This window comes from Labeo rohita, unplaced genomic scaffold (genome assembly GCF_022985175.1).
Source record: "Labeo rohita strain BAU-BD-2019 unplaced genomic scaffold, IGBB_LRoh.1.0 scaffold_765, whole genome shotgun sequence".
Classification (NCBI taxonomy): domain Eukaryota; kingdom Metazoa; phylum Chordata; class Actinopteri; order Cypriniformes; family Cyprinidae; genus Labeo; species Labeo rohita.
In genome coordinates this window covers 17733-38409 of record NW_026129706.1, presented here as the reverse complement: position 1 = coordinate 38409, position 20677 = coordinate 17733, and the positions used below count along the sequence as shown (strand labels likewise).

The window sequence follows — 20677 nt, the reverse complement described above, 5'->3', positions numbered from 1 at the left end:
ACTATTTTCATTGGCAAAATTGAGCAAAAACAAGCAACATTATGTCTAAAATGTAAGTCACTTATTGCTTTACTGAACATGTATATAATGATTATTAAATGTTATATCTGCAGTACAAACGGTACTCTTTGTGTAATATAGACTAAATTAACTATATTCAATTAGAATTACAATGAGGTTGTAACATTACTTTGAGTCTTTACTTAGATGTTAGTATTAGTGATGTCTTTTCATTGTGATGTAAATGTACCATTTCCTGCAGCATTTGAGCCATAAATGGTTACTGGTCCGTTGAAGGTGTTTGCAGTCAATACAGGAGCATTAACACTTGCACCTGTTTCAGCTTTTATATCAACATTGACTCCAGTTGGGGCATCTCTCATCTGGACTGGAGTATAGTGTACTAAAGGAAAGATTTAAAACAGATCTTTAGACAGATTTACTTGCATTACAACATCATATGAAGAGTTTCATTGCAAAACGAGATATATCCATTTTGAGAAATGTTGGTTATTTGACATTATTATTTAAGACATCAACAGTCAAGTTCATTCACAATTTTTGTACATTAAACTATTACTTGAGCTCAGTGAAGGCCAGGGACACAATATTTTTCAAATCCAGGATATTTTTTATTTAATTTTATGTCCATAAATAGTTCATAAATAAGTCAAAAACCATGCCAAAATGCAACATATTTAACATTGTCAAACATCTTAAATTGGTTAAAAAAACAATACATCATAAATAAATGGAATAGTATATACAAAGATTGATTAATAATAATAAGATTCTGAGTTAGTTTTGGCCAGAACATACACAACATAACATAACATAACTTTTTTTTTTTTTTTTTTTTTGCAAAACGCTATAAACGTAGCCTACGTGACTGACAGCTCGCCTACAGTATAAACAATTAAATGGTAAACGTTTTTTAGTTAGCCTATTGAATCCTCTTTTTAAAAATATATGTTTTTTGTTTTGATATTATCGTTAAATCAATGAGCAAACTCGGAGCACATATATAAAGGAGTCAGTATTCATATACATGTTAAAGCATTCCATCTAATAATACAAACATTCACACATCTCTACTCTTCTGATTCTGTTGGTGATGTATTCAATGAACCCATTAACTGGAATACACAAAACCAGCCGCTGTACATGCTGGATGTGGCATAAAACAATGAGTAAATGACTGAAATAATGCCCCATTCTATTTCTCACAATATTTTTCTTTACAAAAGAGAGGCCTGCTTCTCTTTATGTGCAGCTCATGTTTGATAATAATTGTCTACACACGGATTCATGACCCTAGCTCTGTCTGAGTCTCAATGTTACATTAAAGTTGCTTCACCTTGTTTCTCTCCGTTTCTCTTCTGTCTCTGAGCGTCTGTGTTGATTTGTGTTGCTGTATAAAGAATGATAAAACACAAAAGCAAGTTACAGATAAATATTAAGTGAGATATTGTTCCATAGTACTAAAAAGTGTCTTAACTAGATGTTTTGACCTTTGCAACAGCAACTGTAAAATGTATTACTGTTTTGCAGAGATGTGGACTTGAGTCACATGAGTCAAGACTCGACTCAGACTCAATAATAAATAATAAAGGACTCAACTTAGACCTTGACAACAATTGTCACGAATCTGGTCGGTGTTCCGCTGTCCGCTCACCGCCAGATGTCACTCTCACCCTATCGTCACACTCTCACTGTTGTACTACACCCCAGACTACATCTCCCGTCATGCATCATGCTGATCGCGTCTGCGCATGTGACCAATCAGCAGCACCATAAAAGCCCCGGTCTTTCCCCATGCTAACCACGGATCGTTTATAGTGTTTCTCCCTTTGTCTAGCGTTTTCATAGTTCCTTGTGTTTTTGATTCTCTCGCCTGGCTCCTCGTTCTCGACTGTTCGCCGCCTGCCTTCGGATTATCGCTCGTTTATGGACTATTCTCTCTCGTCTCGCCTCTTACACTCCCGTTTACTGTTGTTTGACCCTGCCTGCTCGACTATGTATTTGTCTCGTAATATCAATAAAGGCTCGCAAATGGATCCGCTCGCCTCTCGTCCGTTTCTCCCTGTGACAGAACGATCCGTCAACAAGGATCCAGCAGCTCAGGACACTGCAGTCCAGATCATGCTCCTCAAGCAAGGTGAGCGATCAGTGGAGGAATACGTTTTGGACTTTATTACGTTAGCACATCAGACTGCAATGAACGATCTGTGTCTGATGGTATTTTTTCGTGGTGGGCTTTCTGAACCTTTCGGCTCCTCAATGCCACTGCATCAGCCCCATTGGACTCTAAGACAGTACCTTGACATTACACTACATATCAGCGGTTTATCACTTACTGTGGATGTTGCGGAGAAGCAACGCGATATCGCGGCAGCGCCGGCCGCGCAACCCACCCGTGTAATGGCGCGTTCATACCACAGCAGCGACAACAGAGCCCGTGCACAAAGTGGCAGCGATAGCGGTGCCCGTTCACAAAATGGCGGCCGCGTCGGAGCGCGTCCACACAATGGCGGCGACGGCGGAGCCCGTTCACAAAATGGCAGCCACGTCGGAGCGCGTCCACACAATGGCGGCGACGGCGGAGCCCGTTCACAAGATGGCGGCGAAAACAGAGCTCCGTCACGTCACGGCTGCCATACCAGAGCCATATAGTGTTGCAGCTGCATTTCCTGAGTCAAGTCAAGTTTTCAAGTCAAGTCAAGTTGCAGCTGCGCTTCCTGAGTCAAGTCAAGTTTCCAAGTCAAGTCAGATTACAGCTGCTGTTCCTAAGGCAAGTCAAGTTAAAGCTGTGTTTCCAGTGTCAGGTCAAGCTACTACTGTGGCTCCTATGTCAAGTCAAATTACAGCTGTCTCTTCTGTCTCAAGTCAAGTTACAGCCATCATTCCCGGGCCAAGCACTGTCAAGATGGCTGCCACGCCAGAGCCACTGCACAAAATGGCTGCCACGCCAGCACCTGTCGCAAAGATGGCCGTCACGCCAGAGTCTGTTGCAGAGATGGCCGCCAAGCCAGCGCCCGCTAACGCCAAGTCAGTCAAGCCAGCCCCCGCTAACGCCACGTCAGTCAAGCCAGCGCCCGCTAACGTCACATCTGTCAAGCCCGCGCCCGCTAATGCCACGTCTGTCAAGCCAGCGCCCGCTAACGCCACGTCAGCCAAACCACAGCCCGCTCAGGACATCTCCGTCAAGTCACAGCCTGTTCACGCCATGTCTTCTGCTCCGGAGTCTGCACCCATCATGGCCGCCCTTTCTGAAGCGGTTCCTGAGTCAAGCAAAGTCGCAGCCGTGGTCTCGTCTGACATCTCAAGATCACGGCCTATCATGATGGCCCACGTGCTGGACTCACCCTTAATGACGGTATGGGCAGCTAAAATGGTGCTCCTTCAGGTCGCGGCGGCTACCCCTGAGTCAAGTCAAGACACAGAGTCAAGTCAAGCCAAAGCTGTCGTTCTCCATGAGTCAAGCCAAGTCACAGCTGTTCCCCACGAGTCAAGTCACGTTACAACTGTTGTTCCTGAGTCAAGCCATGTTGTTCCTGAGTCAAGTCACGCTACAGCTGTTGTTCCTGAGTCAAGCCATGTTGTTCCTCAGTCAAATCCCGTTACAGCGGATCTCCATGAGCCAAGCCAGGTAATAGCAGATCCTCATGAGCCAAGTCAAGCTGCTGCTGTTATTCCAGAGCCAAGTCAAGCTTCAGCCGCTGCTCCAGAGTCAAGTCAGGCTACAGCTGTAACTTCCAAGTCCAGTCAGGCTGCCAAGTCCAGTCAGGCTGCCAAGTCCAGCAACGTCAAAGCGGTTGTTCCTGCGTCAAGCAACGTCAAGGCGGTCGTTCCTGAGTCAAGCAACATCATAGCCGTGGTTCCTGGGTCAAGCAAGGTAACAGCCGTGGTTCCTGAGTCAAGTAAAGTCAATGATCTCCATGAGCCAAGTCAAGTCACCGCTGATCTCCATGAGTCAAAGCAGTTCACTGCTGATCTTCACGAATCAAGTCAAGTCACAGCCAATCTCCACGAACCAAGTCAGACCACAGCTGACCTTCATGAGCCATATGAAGTTATTGCTGCTGCCCCAGAGTCCAGTCATGTCCCGCCTGACGGCCCAGAGCCCAGTCACGTCCCGCCTGACGGCCCAAGTCGCGTCCTGCCTGATGGCCCAGAGCCCCATCACGTCTTGTCTGACCGCCCAGAGTCAAGTCACGTCTCGTCTGAGCGCCCAGAGTCGAGTCACGACTCGTCAGACCGCCCAGAGGTCACGTCTGTTCGCAGGTCCGCCCCGGAGGTCACGTCTGTTCGCAGGTCCGCCCCGGAGGTCACGTCTGTTCACAAGTCCGCCCCGGAGGTCACGTCTGTTCACAAGTCCGCCCCGGTGGTCACGTCTGATCTCCAGCCTGCTCCGGAGCTCCCGTCTGATCTCCAGCCTGCTCCGGAGCTCCCGTCTGATCTCAAGCCTGCTCCAGAGCTCCCGTCTGATCTCAGGCCTGCTCCAGAGCTCCCGTCTGATCTCAGGCCTGCTCCAGAGGTCCCGTCTGATCTCAGGCCTGCTCCAGAGCTCCCGTCTGATCTCAGGCCTGCTCCAGAGGTCCCGTCTGATCTCAGGCCTGCCCCATCGGAGAAGCTGCGCCAATGCCTCCGGAGATGTCAGCGCCAGCTGTAGAACCTCTTATGGAGGGGGGCGTTAACCGCTAAACTCTCTGACTCTCCCTTTCTTCTGTCTGCCTCCTCTGTCACTGCTCTCCCCAGGTCCCAGACCATGACGCAGGTTCCTGTCCCGCCCCGGAGGGCTGCTGCGCCTCCTGTTCCGCCCCAGAGGGCTGCTGCGCCTCCTGTTCTGCCCCGGAGGGCTGCTGCGCCTTCTCCCCCTATTCTGTCTGCCTCCTCTGTCCCTGCTTTCCCCAGGTCCCAGACCGTGACGCAGAGTCCTGTCTCGCCCCGGAGGGCTGCTGCGTCTCCTGTTCCGCCCCAGAGGGCTGCTCCGCCTCCTGTTCCGCCCTGGAGGGCTGCTGCGCGTTCTGCTCCGCCCTGGAAGGCTTCCTCCCTACCAGTTCTGCCTCAGTCTCCTGGCCCTCCCACCGCTCCCCAGGACTGTTTTGCTGTTGGAGCGTCTGGAAGCTGCTCCTTGGGGGGGGGCTATGTCACGAATCTGGTCGGTGTTCCGCTGTCCGCTCACCGCCAGATGTCACTCTCACCCTATCGTCACACTCTCACTGTTGTACTACACCCCGGACTACATCTCCCGTCATGCATCATGCTGATCGCGTCTGCGCATGTGACCAATCAGCAGCACCATAAAAGCCCCGGTCTTTCCCCATGCTAACCACGGATCGTTTATAGTGTTTCTTCCTTTGTCTAGCGTTTTCATAGTTCCTTGTGTTTTTGATTCTCTCGCCTGGCTCCTCGTTCTCGACTGTTCACCGCCTGCCTTCGGATTATCGCTCGTTTATATTCTCTTATATTATCGACTATTCTCTCTCGTCTCGCCTCTTACACTCCCGTTTACTGTTGTTTGACCCTGCCTGCTCGACTATGTATTTGTCTCGTAATATCAATAGAAGGCTCGCAAATGGATCCGCTCGCCTCTCATCCGTTTCTCCCTGTGACAACAATGACTTGAGACTTGAATTGGACTTGAGCCCTGTGACTCGGAAGTCATTATAGCTTACCTTATATTTCATTTTTTTAAAAAATGGTTCTGATCAGTAGGCTGCAGGGGCAGATCTACCAGGGTGGCACGGGGTGGCAGCTGCCACCCTAAAATAAAGCTGTGCCACCTCACCTGCCAGCCCATGATTATGACTGAATAAAATATAAATATAAGTAGTGTTTCAAATGCTACTTTTCGTAACGCAAAATAATGGCAAACAAGTCTTTCAATTAACTGTGCCCAGTGTGGGCACATGATTCTTTTTGAACCGATTCTTTTTGAGTCAAAAACACAAAGCATGGCCCACTTCACTAACAAATTGTTTTTACATTTGTTCAAGAATCAGATAATTACTGCTTCACGGGTAACTCAGAAGTCCTCTGAGAAATCTAATCCCATCTGGATTTGTCTGAAATTCATCGCGTAATTGTTTGGTCATCTGACTCTCAGACTGCCTGTTTCACTTTTTGCCATGTCTGACGAAACAATAACATGAAATCAACAGGAAGATGTTGATCACGGAAACTAATAGAAGAGTTAGGTAAGAATCTAGTCATATTGCAGTTTTCTCGATTATTAACATAGGCCTAACATAATGATTTGTTATTTTTCTTCATTGCTGTATTATACATCTGTATCTGTAATTTAAATAATGTTGTATACAGTAATACACATTGAGCTGCAAAAATAATTCCTGAATCCTAATAACATTTTTTTTGTTGTTGTAGTGTTATTGATCTCATGAGTGTTCACTGGCAGGAAAGGCATCCGTGTATTGTGTCTAAGCATTTATGAACACCTGTAATAACTAGATTGAAAAGTTTAAAAAAGACAAATTTATGCTGGCTTGTCCTAGAGTCTTGTTTAAAAACATGAATAGTTTGTTCAGATGTTCTAGATGTTTGCTAAAGGGTTGCTAAGATATTTTGGGTGGTTGCTAGGCTCTTGCTATGCAGTTGCTGGGGTGTTGCTAGAGTATATGGTTGATATTGTGTTGTCAGTGATTACAGACATTCCCACCTCTGTTATTAAAAGAAAATCAAACATTGTTTTCAAAAATGATCCAGTTTCAGTGCTTTGATATTGTATTTCTTTCTAATGTCAGGAAGTTCAAAAGTTTTTGTTGCTCTTAAACTTGCATTAAAACATGATTTATACCATCTAAAGTAGTCTATGTAATTTTAATAGAACTGCATATTTTCTTTAGTGACACAAGCTCAGAAACATTTATAACCTGTTGAAATTTTTATGTTGTGTATTGACTTGTTGCCAGTAATTAAATAAAAGTAATTTATTTTTTCATTTTAAACAGTATAGATGATTACCTAATGGTAATACAATATTTGTGAACACAACTGTATATGACAGATTACAAATCCCCCAAAACTATGCATGGGGGCTTGCTTTGGTGTTGCCACCACTCATAGACCCCATGCCACCCCTTTGCCACCCTAAAAATTATTTTCTAGATCCGCCCCTGGTAGGCTGGTTACTGAAGCGTATGATCAGTGAGCGATTCTTAGTGTTTGCATCCACATAATGTTTAGGATATTTAAACTTTTAGACATTTAAAATGCACATAATCACTATAAACCACTTATAATAAGAAGATGAAGAATAAACACTGATGTACAGTATATTGGAAAAGCAGTAACCTAATAATAGGCTTAACCTTTCACACATAATTAGATTTTTTTTTTTACGTCAAAAGCTTGCATGTTGCCAACATATAAAATTCACTCTATTCTTCCTGTTTACCAGCCACTCACTCGCATGTCTTTCAAAAGAAATATAAGCATGCTGTAAATCCGACAGGTTACTAAGATACTGAGTGAATGCTCTTGGCACATAGTATATGTTCATCAAGTACTTTCACGTCAAATGAAAATGCTAAATCCCAGCCTCCACCCACGCAGAAGGACCAGTACTTGCATAGAAACCTATACCATAGTAGCCAGAAAGAAATGCAAATTTTAAAGATAGAACATCAGATGTACTTAGACGTACACTACCGTTCAAAAGTTTGGGGTCAGTACATTTTTATTGTTTCTTTTTTTTAAGAAATTAATACTTTTATTCTCCAAGGATGTATTAAGTTAATCATTAAAAGTTTCTTAAAAGTTAATAATAAATAACTTACATTGTTATAAAATATTTATATTTTGAATAAACACTGTACTTTTTAAACTTGTTATTCATGAAAGAATCCTGAAAAAAAAAAAAAAAAAAAAAAAAAAAAAAAAAATCACAGGTTCCAAAAAATATTTGGCAGCACAACTGTTGATATTATCCAACACTGATCATTCTAATAATAAATCTGCATATTAGAATGATTTCTGAAGGATCATGTGACACTTAAGACTGGAGTAACAGCTGATAAAAATTCAGCTTTTCATCACAGGAATAAATTCTATTTTAAAGTATGTTAAAATAAAAAACATTATTTTATATTGTAAAAACATTTTGCAATATTACTGTTTTTTTTTCTATATTTTAATCAAATAAATGCAGCCTTGATGAGCATAAGAGACTTCTTTAAAGACTATTACAAGTCTTACTGACCCCAAACTTTTGAACGGTAGTGTACTTTTGCATCTGAACTCTTCATATACATATATATTTAAACATTTGCAGCATATAAACAACGTAAAAAATCTTGAATAATGTAATGTGATTTATACAGTAAACTTTGTGCAGAATCTAGAATTAACCCAACATATGCTTTTACTGTTGTAGCGTTTACTTTTGCACCTGTTTCAGTATTTAGATCAACTCTGACTTCAGTCTGAGCACAGCTGATTTTCTTGACTAGAAGAAAGATGAAAATATTTAGCACTTTTTACATTTAATGTTTGACATAATATTTTTTTGTTTATTACCTTTGGTGTGTTTGTTCTCTAACTGTTCAGCAAGATGGTTTTGGTTCATCTTTTTCAGGATATCCAGTGTGATCTTCACAGCTCTTTCTGGTCCAAAACGATCCAGCATCTGATCTACTGTGTCAGTTGCATCTGCTTTCTCCAGTACAGAAACTGGAATAGGTCCATCTTCTCTTAAGTAGCTCTTAAATCTCTTCAATTTTTCTTCTTCCAGATCATCCAGTGTGTCATTAAGCTTTCGTTTAACAGACGCCATCGTTCTTCACTGACCGCTGTTGAACATGAGGAAAATGTTTTACAATAGGTCCACTCTTACTGCACACTCACTAAATAGAGTCTGAAACTGTATTTTTTTAATGCTGAAGTTTCAAAAAATGATAACCACCAACCTCAGGAGATCATTTTAATTGAAGTATTTATAAATTTCACCATTTGGATGATCATTAATTTCTTTCTGTTAAATTTCATATGACAGAGATTTTATTAATCTGACCAAAAACCTCTATGCTTAAGAAGAAGATTTATTTATATAATATAGCACATTTCTTATGTCTATAGCTTAAGATCACTTTACATAGCACATTTCAACTTAGCAGGGAAAAACATGAATACAATAAGTGACCCTGCCTTTACATAAAATCATCCTTCATAAGGTGAAGAACATTACGTCAAAATGTAATCTTGATATCGTTAATATTGACTGAGTAAGGCAATGTCAATGGATGAAATCAAACTTTGATGTTTGTTATCACAAAATTAGATTCTGAGACTTTAGCCAGGATTTCACAGAGAGGGTCACATACAGTGGGGCAAAAAAGTATTTAGTCAGCCACCAATTGTGCAAGTTCTCCCACTTGAAAAGATGAGAGAGGCCTGTAATTTTTATCATAGGTATACCTCAACTATGAGAGACAAAATGAGAAGAAAAAAAAAAAATCCAAAAAAAAAAAAAAAAAAAAAAAAAAAAATCACATTGTCTGATTTTTAAAGAATTTATTTGCAAATTATGGTGGAAAATAAGTATTTGGTCAAAAACAAAAGTTAATCTCAATTTGTTATATACCCTTTGTTGGCAATGACAGAGGTCAAACGTTTTCTGTAAGTCTTCACAAGGTTTTCACACACTGTTGCTGGTATTTTGGCCCATTTCTCCATGCAGATCTCCTCTAGAGCAGTGATGTTTTGGGGCTGTCGCTGGGCAACACAGATTTTCAACTCCCTTCAAAGATTTTCTATGGGGTTGAGATCTGAAGACTGGCTAGGCCACTCCAGGACCTTGAAATGCTTCTTACGAAGCCAGTCCTTCGTTACCCGGGCAGTGTGTTTGGGATCATTGTCATGCTGAAAGACCCAGCCACGTTTCATCTATGGTGTTCTTTGGATGCAACTCAGCATTCTTTCTCCTCCAAACACGACGAGTTTTTACCAAAAAGTTCTATTTTGGTTTCATCTGACCATATGACATTGATCATCCAAATACTGTCTAGCAAACTTCAGACGGGCCTGGACATGTACTGGCTTAAGCAGGGGGACACGTCTGGCACTGCAGGATTTGAGTCCCTGGCGGCGTAGTGTGTTACTGATGGTAGCCTTTGTTACTTTGGTCCCAGCTCTCTGCAGGTCATTCACTAGGTCCCCCCATGTGGTTCTGGGATTTTTGCTCACCGTTTTTGTGATCATTTTGACCCCACGGGGTGAGATCTTGCGTGGAGCCCCAGATTGAGGGAGATTATCAGTGGTCTTGTATGTCTTCCATTTTCTAATAATTGCTCCCACAGTTGATTTCTTCACACCAAGCTGCTTACAGATTGCAGATTCAGTCTTCCCAGCCTGGTGCAGGTCTACAATTTTGTTTCTGGTGTCCTTTGACAGCTCTCTGGTCTTGGCCATAGTGGAGTTTGGAGTGTGACTGTTTGAGGTTGTGGACAGGTGTATTTTATACTGATAACGAGTTCAAACAGGTGCCATTAATACAGGTAACGAGTGGAGGACAGAGGAGCCTCTTACAGAAGAAGTTACAAGTCTGTGAGAGCCAGAAATCTTGCTTGTTTGTAGGTGGCCAAATACTTATTTTCCACCATAATTTGCAAATAAATTCTTTAAAAATCAGACAATGTGATTTTCTGGATTTTTTTTTTCTCGTTTTGTCTCTCATAGTTGAGGTATACCTATGATGAAAATTACAGGCCTCTTTCATCTTTTTAAGTGGGAGAACTTGCACAATTGGTGGCCGACTACATACTTTTTTGCCCCACTGTATGCATCTGGAAGACTGTGTTTTAAGGTTTTCTCTTAGTTTAGAAAAACAGTCTCCTCTTGGCTTATATCAAAATCCTCTGACATTTTTCTTTACAAATCCTCGTTTTGTACTCAATGTGACTGGTGTTTTGTTTTGCTCTCTCATCTGCACTTTTGCACTATTTTGAACCTGCATATGACAGTTAGCAGAAGCTATAGATTACTGTTTATAAAGTTTTAAATATAGATATTTTTGTTACAAAAATGCATTTATTTGCTTCAGGAGGCCTATATTTACCCCCCTGAACCATGTGGGACACTTTTTATGATAGATGGATTCACTTTATTGGATCTCTTTTGGACTATTGAAAAGAGCCAGAATTTTCGAGTTCAGAACTCCGACTGGATTTGTCTAAAAGTCATCTACACCTAGGATGCCTTTAGGGCAAGTAAATCATGGGCTAATTTTCATTTTTGGGTAAACTATTCCTTTAAAAACATTTGTGACACATTTTCAGTCTGGTTTTAGAGGACTGAAATCTCCTTTGTAAAGACCAGGACACACCACATCCGGTCGACTCATGTTAGTAGCAGTTCACACAATTCAACATGTTTGGGGTCGTCAGTGAGAGTGATTTGGCTCTGACTGGATGCTCAGTTTAGAGAGAAAGTCAGTGCCTGAGAATTAAAGTGAAAGTGATGAAAACAAGCAATTCAAAATGGCACAAGCAAAAAGCTGGACTAATATTACGTTATCTTACCTGAGCATTGCATTCAAATTAACAATTATTGTCATAACAACATGAGCTGCAGAAAAAAGTTATCAATATAACTGATATTCAAAATGGCAAGCAAGTGCTGCTTTATTTACATGTTGTGTATATGCATATATCTCGTATATCCTTGTTTCTGTTTCTACTTTTGAATGACGGATAAAGACTATTGATACCTGGACACTTGAGAGCGCATACACACAACAGGAAATAAGATCTCATGAGAGGTCGCAGAAACCTTTCCTGCTAAACATTAATAATAATTAGATATTACATTACAAATTGGTAGTAAAACATAAAGTGTTGCTTATTTTATTGATGCAAAGATAAGTATGTTTATTTTGTACAACATTTGCAACTGCTTTTTATCACTTAATTAGAAGCACCGCAAATTACTAAACTGTCATCTGTTAGAAACTACTGAACAGATATTTAGAAGTTCATTTTAAAATTCAAAGTACTGACAAAAGTAAAAAAAAAAATAATAAAAAAAAAAAAGCACTGTAAACACTTGCTACTATTTACAACACTACAAGTGTGTCCCATATGACACAGTAATGAATACTTATACACACACTTGTGCTTAAGTGCAAAGACTGTAAGTGTGGGTATTTGGACAAGCCCTGAGAATCTGTAAGCACTTCCTATTTCATGTTAGTCATAAAGTTGAGAGATTTTATCTGTTTTTACGTGCTGCTTAGTTCAGGTTTATTCATATATTTACTAACAGATCGCATGAGACTTACTGATATAAAACGTATTATTAATTATTAAGCCTAAAATATGTTTTAATGTCACTGCTGATGATGATCTTTAAATGTTTTGCATTTAAAGACTGATATTATTTAAAGTGTACCTAAAGTATACTTGCAGTAGTTCCACTTTAGCATAATCAAACATAAGTAAATCTTTGGTTGGACAATTAAAGTGCACTAAGTAAAAAAATTAGTTGTTCCAATTTAGCAGACTATAAATATACTAGTTTAGTATACTAAAATTACAACTGCAGGGTATTTTTATTTTGTACATAAGATGTAAATACTGTATATTTGTAGTATACTTATCATGAAACAAATGTATTTTAAATACATTGTAGTATATTTATTTTTCACTAGGGTATCTCCAATATTTAAACAGTTGTTAATAAGAACATCTTTTGTGTAGAATATGTATAGTAATGTAACACCCTTGAAGGTTTATACCATCTGACAGCAAGACACATGATTGCAGTTGAGTGCATATTGTAGGATATCAGAGCCAATCAGACAATTTAAGATTAGATCAGAACAGTGTGAATGTGTGAGTGCATGTTTCTATGTTAGAATAGTTTATGTGTCTTAGATTTGTCTTAAATCTTATTTATATTGAAAATAGAAGTATCATGTGTTTTGTGCTTACAAGTTCATGTCTTAAACTGCCTTAAATACCTGTCTTAAATCTTGTTACTATGCTAATAAATAGTATTTTACTTTGTTTTTACTTTGTATATTAATGTCAATGGCAGAGCTGATGTTATACAACCTGTTCAATGAATTGCTGGTAGATTCAGTGATCAGCTATAAAACAGTGATTCAGTCAAAATTTATGATTAATTCTCTTTGAACTAAATTGACCTGTTTACCTTACAATATGTTAACAGTGGGTACTAACTGACATATTGCTGGAGACAGTGAATGTAGTGTGGACTGAGACACTGAAAAGTGCACCAGATTGACTTTTACAAACATTTAACTTGTACAAACTATATAAATGACACACATAGTACAAAAACCTCTTACTTAAAGTTCAGATTTTATGCATTTAATACTGTGGGGATTTTTCCCCATGGTATTGAAAATGGTACTGAATATGTATATTTTTTAATTTATAGTACTGAATTCAGAAGGTCCAGTATGGTGACAACACTGGACTCAGGATAACCATAAGCTCTGCTTTGTGTTCCTGTGTTTGAGATCATTTCTAGCAGTCAAATGATCCATGAATATTTTATTACTGCTTTTGACATTTCTATGTATTTGTAGGGGAAGAGAAATGATCTGCTGTAATAATTAACTGGTGACTCTGAAACCACTGCAGAAATAAGTTTGTCTTCAGAAACAGTTAAACCAGGACCTTTTCAGGAAAACAACTGAGACCAGTTTGACTCTGTGCTGAAACTCTGTTTACAGCTGCTTTATGTTTCTGATGTCCACTTTATGTTCTTTATGTCTGTCTTTCAGTACATTAAGGTTTAGCATATTAAAACATTATTATGATTCAAAGCTATTATACTTTTCCAATCTCACAGATCAACATTCAAAAGTGAACTAACTATATTTGAAAACACTTTATTTTTTACAAAGTAAGTTTCCTAAATTTCTGAGTTATTTGTATTTCTGTAACTCCATTATGTTTAACAATAACAGTAAAATCAAGTAAAACCATGTTAATGAAGTAGAAATGCTGCTCTTGATTTTTACTGAATGAGTCTGAGTTCATCATAAAGACACAGTATTAGATCAAAACTGTCTGCAGATGCCACAAAGCTGTTGAGTGATAGTTTCTCTCTCAAAGAGTCAAGAGCGCATGATAAGAAAGACTGTTTGAGAATCACAGACACACTAATAAACGCAGTAAAAACAATATCAGAATATGCAGCTTTCTGTGATTTACAGACAAAGACACACTTGATCATCTGTTTGATCACAATATAAAGAGATTTGAATTAAATTATCAAAATGACTTCAGCACAGCATTAGTCTCACAAGCACAAAGTGACCAATGACACATCATAAGACAACACACATACCTAAAAAACAACTGGAGAAAGATGAAGCTCTCACCTCAAGTGTTTGTACATCTGTCTTTTTCTTCCTCTGAACTGTCGTGTTGAACAGCAGATCTGAAAAGAGGAAGAGGAAACGGAAGAGAAGAGATGTGAGAACAAGATGAAAGAAAATCTAAACTCGCATCCGCTTTGTTATTCAGTCAGTTAAAATGAAAGTTTCATTCTCAGGAAAGGCTGCTGAACTTAATTAGAAGTTGCTTTATAAGTTTGTGAATAAGCTTTCAATGTTGAAAGTCAAGTGTCAGTCCCAGATGTTGGAGAGGAAATGACACTGCTAGACTCTGGCTCTAACTATATATCAGTACCCAGATAGCAAGCATACGTTGATTCAATGTCGATTTTTGGTTGTAAAGGTCAGTGTCGGTCGTCAATCAAATTTCGATGTTGAATCAATGTTCATTATTTGGTCGGTACATCAGAACGTTATTACGCCGAAAATAAAACATCGATTCAACGTCAAAATTGCGTTGGCTTATCAACCGATACAGCCGACGCATTTGATCAAAATCATAACGTCAGATATAGGTTGAAACTTGGTCAGATGAATCGGAGATCTGGGCATGCACTTATTTAACTCTCACAGAGTGGAACAGGGCTTATATACACTACCGTTCAAAAGTTTGGGGTCAGTAAGACTTGTAATAGTCTTTAAAGAAGTCTCTTATGCTCATCAAGGCTGCATTTATTTGATTAAAAATATAGAAAAAAAACAGTAATATTGCAAAATGTTTTTACAATATACAATAATGTTTTTTATTTTAACATACTTTAAAATAGAATTTATTCCTGTGATGAAAAGCTGAATTTTTATCAGTTGTTACTCCAGTCTTAAGTGTCACATAATCCTTCAGAAATCATTCTAATATGCGGATTTATTATTAGAATGATCAATGTTGGATAATATCAACAGTTGTGCTGCCAAACATTTTTTGGAACCTGTGATTTTTTTTTTTTTTTTTTTTTTTTTTCAGGATTCTTTCATGAATAACAAGTTTAAAAAGTACAGTGTTTATTCAAAATATAAATATTTTATAACAATGTAAATTATTTATTATTAACTTTTAATAAACTTTTAATTATTAACTTAATACATCCTTGGTGAATAAAAGTATTAATTTCTTAAAAAAAAAAAGAATTTGGTTTTATTTCGTATCACTGCATGTTAAAATTTACTTTGTTATGCAGACACGACACGTGCCTCATTTGCAGTCTATTTAGCCTATAGCATTTATCTGAATATTTATAAGATATTATATATTCAACATATTTTCTTAACCTGTTTTGCATCTGTTTTTTTTAATTAATAAATTAGTGATTAAAACAAGTTTTATAACAGCGGCATCCCTTTAATCTTGATCAGCAACTAACGATAAACGAATTGAAGCAGAATCGGTCCGTTATCATTATGTCAGTAGCCTTCAGTTTTAGGTTATAACTGCATCTGTCTCGGATGTAGACTGGTGAAGATTTATTTTAAGAACCTATCCAGGCCTATAAATGTGTTCTGTTACTGGCCCATTTTTTGTGTCTGGCTTCACTCTCATCCACTTCCAGCTATTTTTAGCTGCATTTTTTGCTGCTGATAATGAAACTGGTGTGTCTTAAGTTATTTTAAATTATCTAATTAGGCCTAACTCATAATAATAAATAATTAAAATGTCTAATGTTTCCTTCACATTTCCATAATCATTATGAACCGGACGTTTAACATACACGAAAACAGCTCTCTGCTGAAAAATTTAGGCCTATTTTATTACTGGCCCATTCCATATCTTTATGTGGAGTGTGGAATGCACTAGATGATGGGACGTGCCCGTGTGATTTGATTTTTTTCCTGATAATGAAACAACAAAAACGATAACATAAAATAATCCCAAACTCATAATAATAAATAATTAAAATGTCTAATTTTTTCCCGACACATTCATAATCATTAGCTACTTTTTTTTTGTGCCCTTTAAATACACTAGAAATCTCTGCAAAAGTTTTTAGCATTTTATTTTAAATTTGCCTGAAATCTTTTTTGCTCTAATGTGATGCTGGTCTTTGAAATACGCTACTTCCTTTTTTGTCCAAAGCTGTGGTGCTAGTTTTTGAAAGACTGCAAAAAACAAAAACAAAAAAATTATGAACGTTCATAAAATTTTGTGTTCCGAATCTTTTTTTTTTTTTAAATAAAAAAATATAATATATATTGGGCAGAACTGACTTAGGTGTATTAATCCGGCCTTCTACAACTGCAGGCAGGCTCTCTAATGAAATAAGGTGGTTGAGCGTTCATTAAAAATAAATAAATAAATAAATGAATAAATAAAATTATTAAAACTATAAAACCCAAAATTCTTAAATGATAAAAGTCCTGCTTTTTTTTTTTATCTGACTTTTTTTTTATCCGACTATCACGTGCATTTTGCACTTGTGATTGGGCCATAGAACTACAAAACAACAACTTAAATTTATGATTTAATAACAATTTAATTAAGATTTAAATTATTTACTTATTTAATGTTCGAAGTTTGTTTATTTATGTAAATTCGGCGTGACTTTGATGTGTGCGTGCGCGCTGAACATTTTGGAACATTCAAACACTGGAGCGGATAAGTAAATGAAAACTCAACGATTGAAAGCACGAATTATTTTCAACTGCTTTCAGTAAGTTTAGTCCCTAAAATCGCACAAATATTACATATAGCTGTTCCTGACACATTTCTTGCTTGTATTTGGCTTCTGCTGAATATAGTTCATTGAGATGGTGTAGTGTCTTCGAACAAGTCCGTTAGCATCTTAACCGGTTTCAGAGGAGGTAAGTTAGGCTAATAGACTTAGTGTTTCATGAACGTTTTGTATTTTAATCACATCTATGTGTAGACAAGAAGTTTTGACTCATCTCTAATAGTTTTGCTGGCAATTTTTCAATAGGTGATTAGAAATAGCCTCAGATAACCTAAACATATATACACTGTACCGTTCATCGGTGACGTCACTGACGTAACTGAATCCAGTTCAAACGCATTTTGATCGCTCATGGCAAACAAATGTTGATAAAAACTCTTCTGTAATTTCAGGAGCTAATAAAAAAAAATCCTGCAGGACGCCACAGACGGAGAAGTAAGGGATACAGATGAATAGGAAATCTTTTTAAATTGTAAGGCTTTGACATCCATAAGTAAGAAGTATGAACAATATTAAATAAATAAGTAAACCTAGAAGCAAATTCTGTCAAGAAATGATGTTCTGTATATTTGTATATTCTTCTTTCTCATTTCTACATTGCACCTGTGCTCTAGCATGGTTTCTTGTAATAAACCTGGCATTGTATACAAAATATTGTTGGCTCTGTGACAAATTGCTTCTTATTTTCCTAGATTCTTCCATGATGATGGCCTGCACCTCAGAGCTGGAGTGAACCTCCTGTCGGACAACATCTCCAAGGCACAGTAAACCATATGGCTGGTAAGTTAACCTCAAAAATACTCTACTGTTCAAAATTCAGTAAGATATTTTATGTTTTTCAAAATAAGTGTCTAATGCTTACTCCATTCATTACTCCAGTCTTCAGTGCCATGTGATCATTCAGAAATTATTCTAATATGCTGATTTGCTGCTCAAGAAACATTTCTGATTATTATCAATGTTGAAAACAGTTGTGTTGCTATTTTTTTTTTTCAGGATGCTTTGATGAATAGAAATTTCAAAAGAACAGCTTTTATTTGAAACAGAAATCTTTACACTCACTTTTGATCAATTTAATACATTTTTGCTGAATAAAAATATTGATTTCTTTAAAAAAAAAGTCCTGATAAAAATAAATAAATAAACTTTACACCGTTGAAAAGGTTCACACAAAAATATAAGTCAGCACATTAGATCAGCACAAAAATCAGCATATTAGATTGATTTCTGAAGGATCATGTGAAGACTGGAGTAATGCTGAAAATACAGCTTTGATAACAGGAATCAATTACATTTCAACAGATATTCACACAGAAAACATCTTGTAACCTTGCACTTCAGTTATATGTTATGAAATAAATCATCTTTTGACTGAAATAATATGAACAGTAGCTATGCTAATCTTTCTCCGTTTGCTTTCCTGTTTTTATTTGATCCCAAGGTTACTAGAGATTATGCCAGTTCCAGTTTGGATCCAGCCTCACTTGTGAAGACTTCAGGAGATGCCAGCACTTACAAAGATTTCAGATGATGGCAACTATACAAAGCTGCCAAATATTATCCTTATATTGTAATCATTGCCCTAAAAGGTAAGTTTGCAGATTTTCAACCAGCTTTGTATTGTTAGTGTTGGTAATAGATGTAAATGAACAATGTTTCGCATATTTGTAATTTTTATGTAGTACTACTATTAAATTATTGTTCAGTTTGGACATCTTTTACCATGTTTACTAAAGAGCACTTTGGGATGGAGTATGTATTTATGATGCAGATGTAAATGACTGTAAATGAACCTAAAAAAAACTGTTACATGTGAGGAAGATTTTATTAACTAAAAGATAAAGGAATTGTGTCCAAATTATTTTACTATTATAATTATGCAATTCTATATGTTGCTGGGCAAGCACATCCTGTATTATTCTTAGGGGCCCACTGGTGAGGCCAATAGTATGGAAAAAGGTCAAGCACATACTATTATTCTTAGGGGCCCATGGTATAGAAAACCATCTGTTTCCCATGATAGTGTTTACCTTAGGGGCCTCCTAATAATTTAGGTTGACATGCTTGCGTGAGAAGACCACTATATAAGCTGTCCTCAACCAAGTAAAGATTAGTTCTCTATAGACAACTCGGCTTGATTGTTTCGGCAATAAAGTCTATCTTTTGGCATCAAAACCCAAGACTCAAGAGTAATTCTTGGACAGAGAAAAGGGAAAACCACAACACATGCCCTTCTCATAAGCTCCAGCCTATTAGGAATGCTAATATTATTAAGCAAAATTAATAATTATATTTTTAAAAAGTAATATAGTGACTTTATTAAATGACCCACTATGAAAATGAGTTACTGTGTTATTCACAGCACATCAGTGAAAGGCTTTCCTATGTAACAAATATGGATTCAAGTTTTCCACCCTTGCATATATCCATATCAGGTTTGTAAATGCATGGGGGGTTTATATTTTGCACCATTAGTCTTGAATGAAAAACACATGAAAAAGAAAACATAACAAGGTCAATGGACTTCTCACAATACCAGTATTATGCCACAAATATTTTCTATTTAGCTAAACTAAAATTAAACATAGATTGGTATCTGTTATTACAAAGTATCAGATGTGATACTCTATAATGCAGGCTGCCCACTCACAGGCCAAGCATCACTATTATTATCTCACATACTTATTATTATTAGTGGTGCTTGCCAAAGGCAAAGCATCACTATTATTATCTCACATACTTATTAGTGGTGCTTGCCAAAGGCAAAGCATCACTATTATTATCTCACATACTTATTATTCTTCTTATTTTTCTTCCGTGCAAATTTCGGCGCGTAACTTGTCCCGCAGTTTTTGTCACAGACCCATGAAACGGGCGTCAAATCGTGCGGCCTATTCGGGAATGGTGTGCTATGACTTTTATAAGCGATCGGGGGTACGATGATCGCACACGGGGCGAAAAATCAGCCGAAAATTCCCATAGACAATGCATTGCGGCCAACTTTGAGGGGTCGTAGCGCAGAGCGAGAATTTGGTAGAAACATGCGATTCGCCACATTTGGAGAGGCTCGCAAGCTGTGCGAGAACATACCTCACAATGGGGTATAAGTTGTACCCCTGGGGCGCAAGAGCCCCCCAAAGTGGCCCCATTGACATACTATGGGGAGGGACGGCCCATTAAAAGCGTGTGTTTTTCCTACTATGGTAATTTACATAGGAATTTTGCATTGAACATAACTCTACATCACAATGTCATAGAGACATGGGGGAGGGCTCATTTAACTCAGACAACCAATCAGACTCTCAGGATCACTGTGAAGCTGTCAAGCCACGCCCTAGCAACCATTTAGAGCACCCTAGCAACTGATACCATAGACTGCCAGTATAAAAGCCCAGATGGATATCTTTGGATCACAGTGTCATAGAGACATGGGGGTGGGCTCATTTGACTCAGGGCAGTAAACAGCCAATCATGAATCAGCTCCACCACTTCCTAGCCACTCCCTAGCAACCACTATCGAGCACCCTAGCAACCAAAACCCACACAGACATATCTTCAAATCTGAATGTCATAGAGACGTGGGGGTTGATTTATATCATTCATAGTGGCAAGTAGCCTTTGGAGTGTC

The 20677-nt window shown here is 38.2% G+C and overlaps 1 protein-coding gene across 1 annotated transcript in view; it reads right to left on the bottom strand.

Moving 5' to 3' along the window:
* Positions 1-250: 250 nt before the first annotated feature.
* The window catches only part of LOC127161897 (NACHT, LRR and PYD domains-containing protein 6-like), a gene marked incomplete at its 3' end in the record, with an annotated part of 28986 nt that continues 8559 nt past the window's right edge, over positions 251-20677 (bottom strand). Inside the window, exons 3-5 of the mRNA XM_051104658.1 lie at positions 8539-8810; positions 1358-1411; positions 251-403 (exon numbers count right to left, since the gene is read on the bottom strand). Of these exons, the coding sequence (XP_050960615.1) occupies positions 251-403; positions 1358-1411; positions 8539-8794 (463 nt within the window). The remainder of the gene's footprint in view (positions 404-1357; positions 1412-8538; positions 8811-20677) is intronic.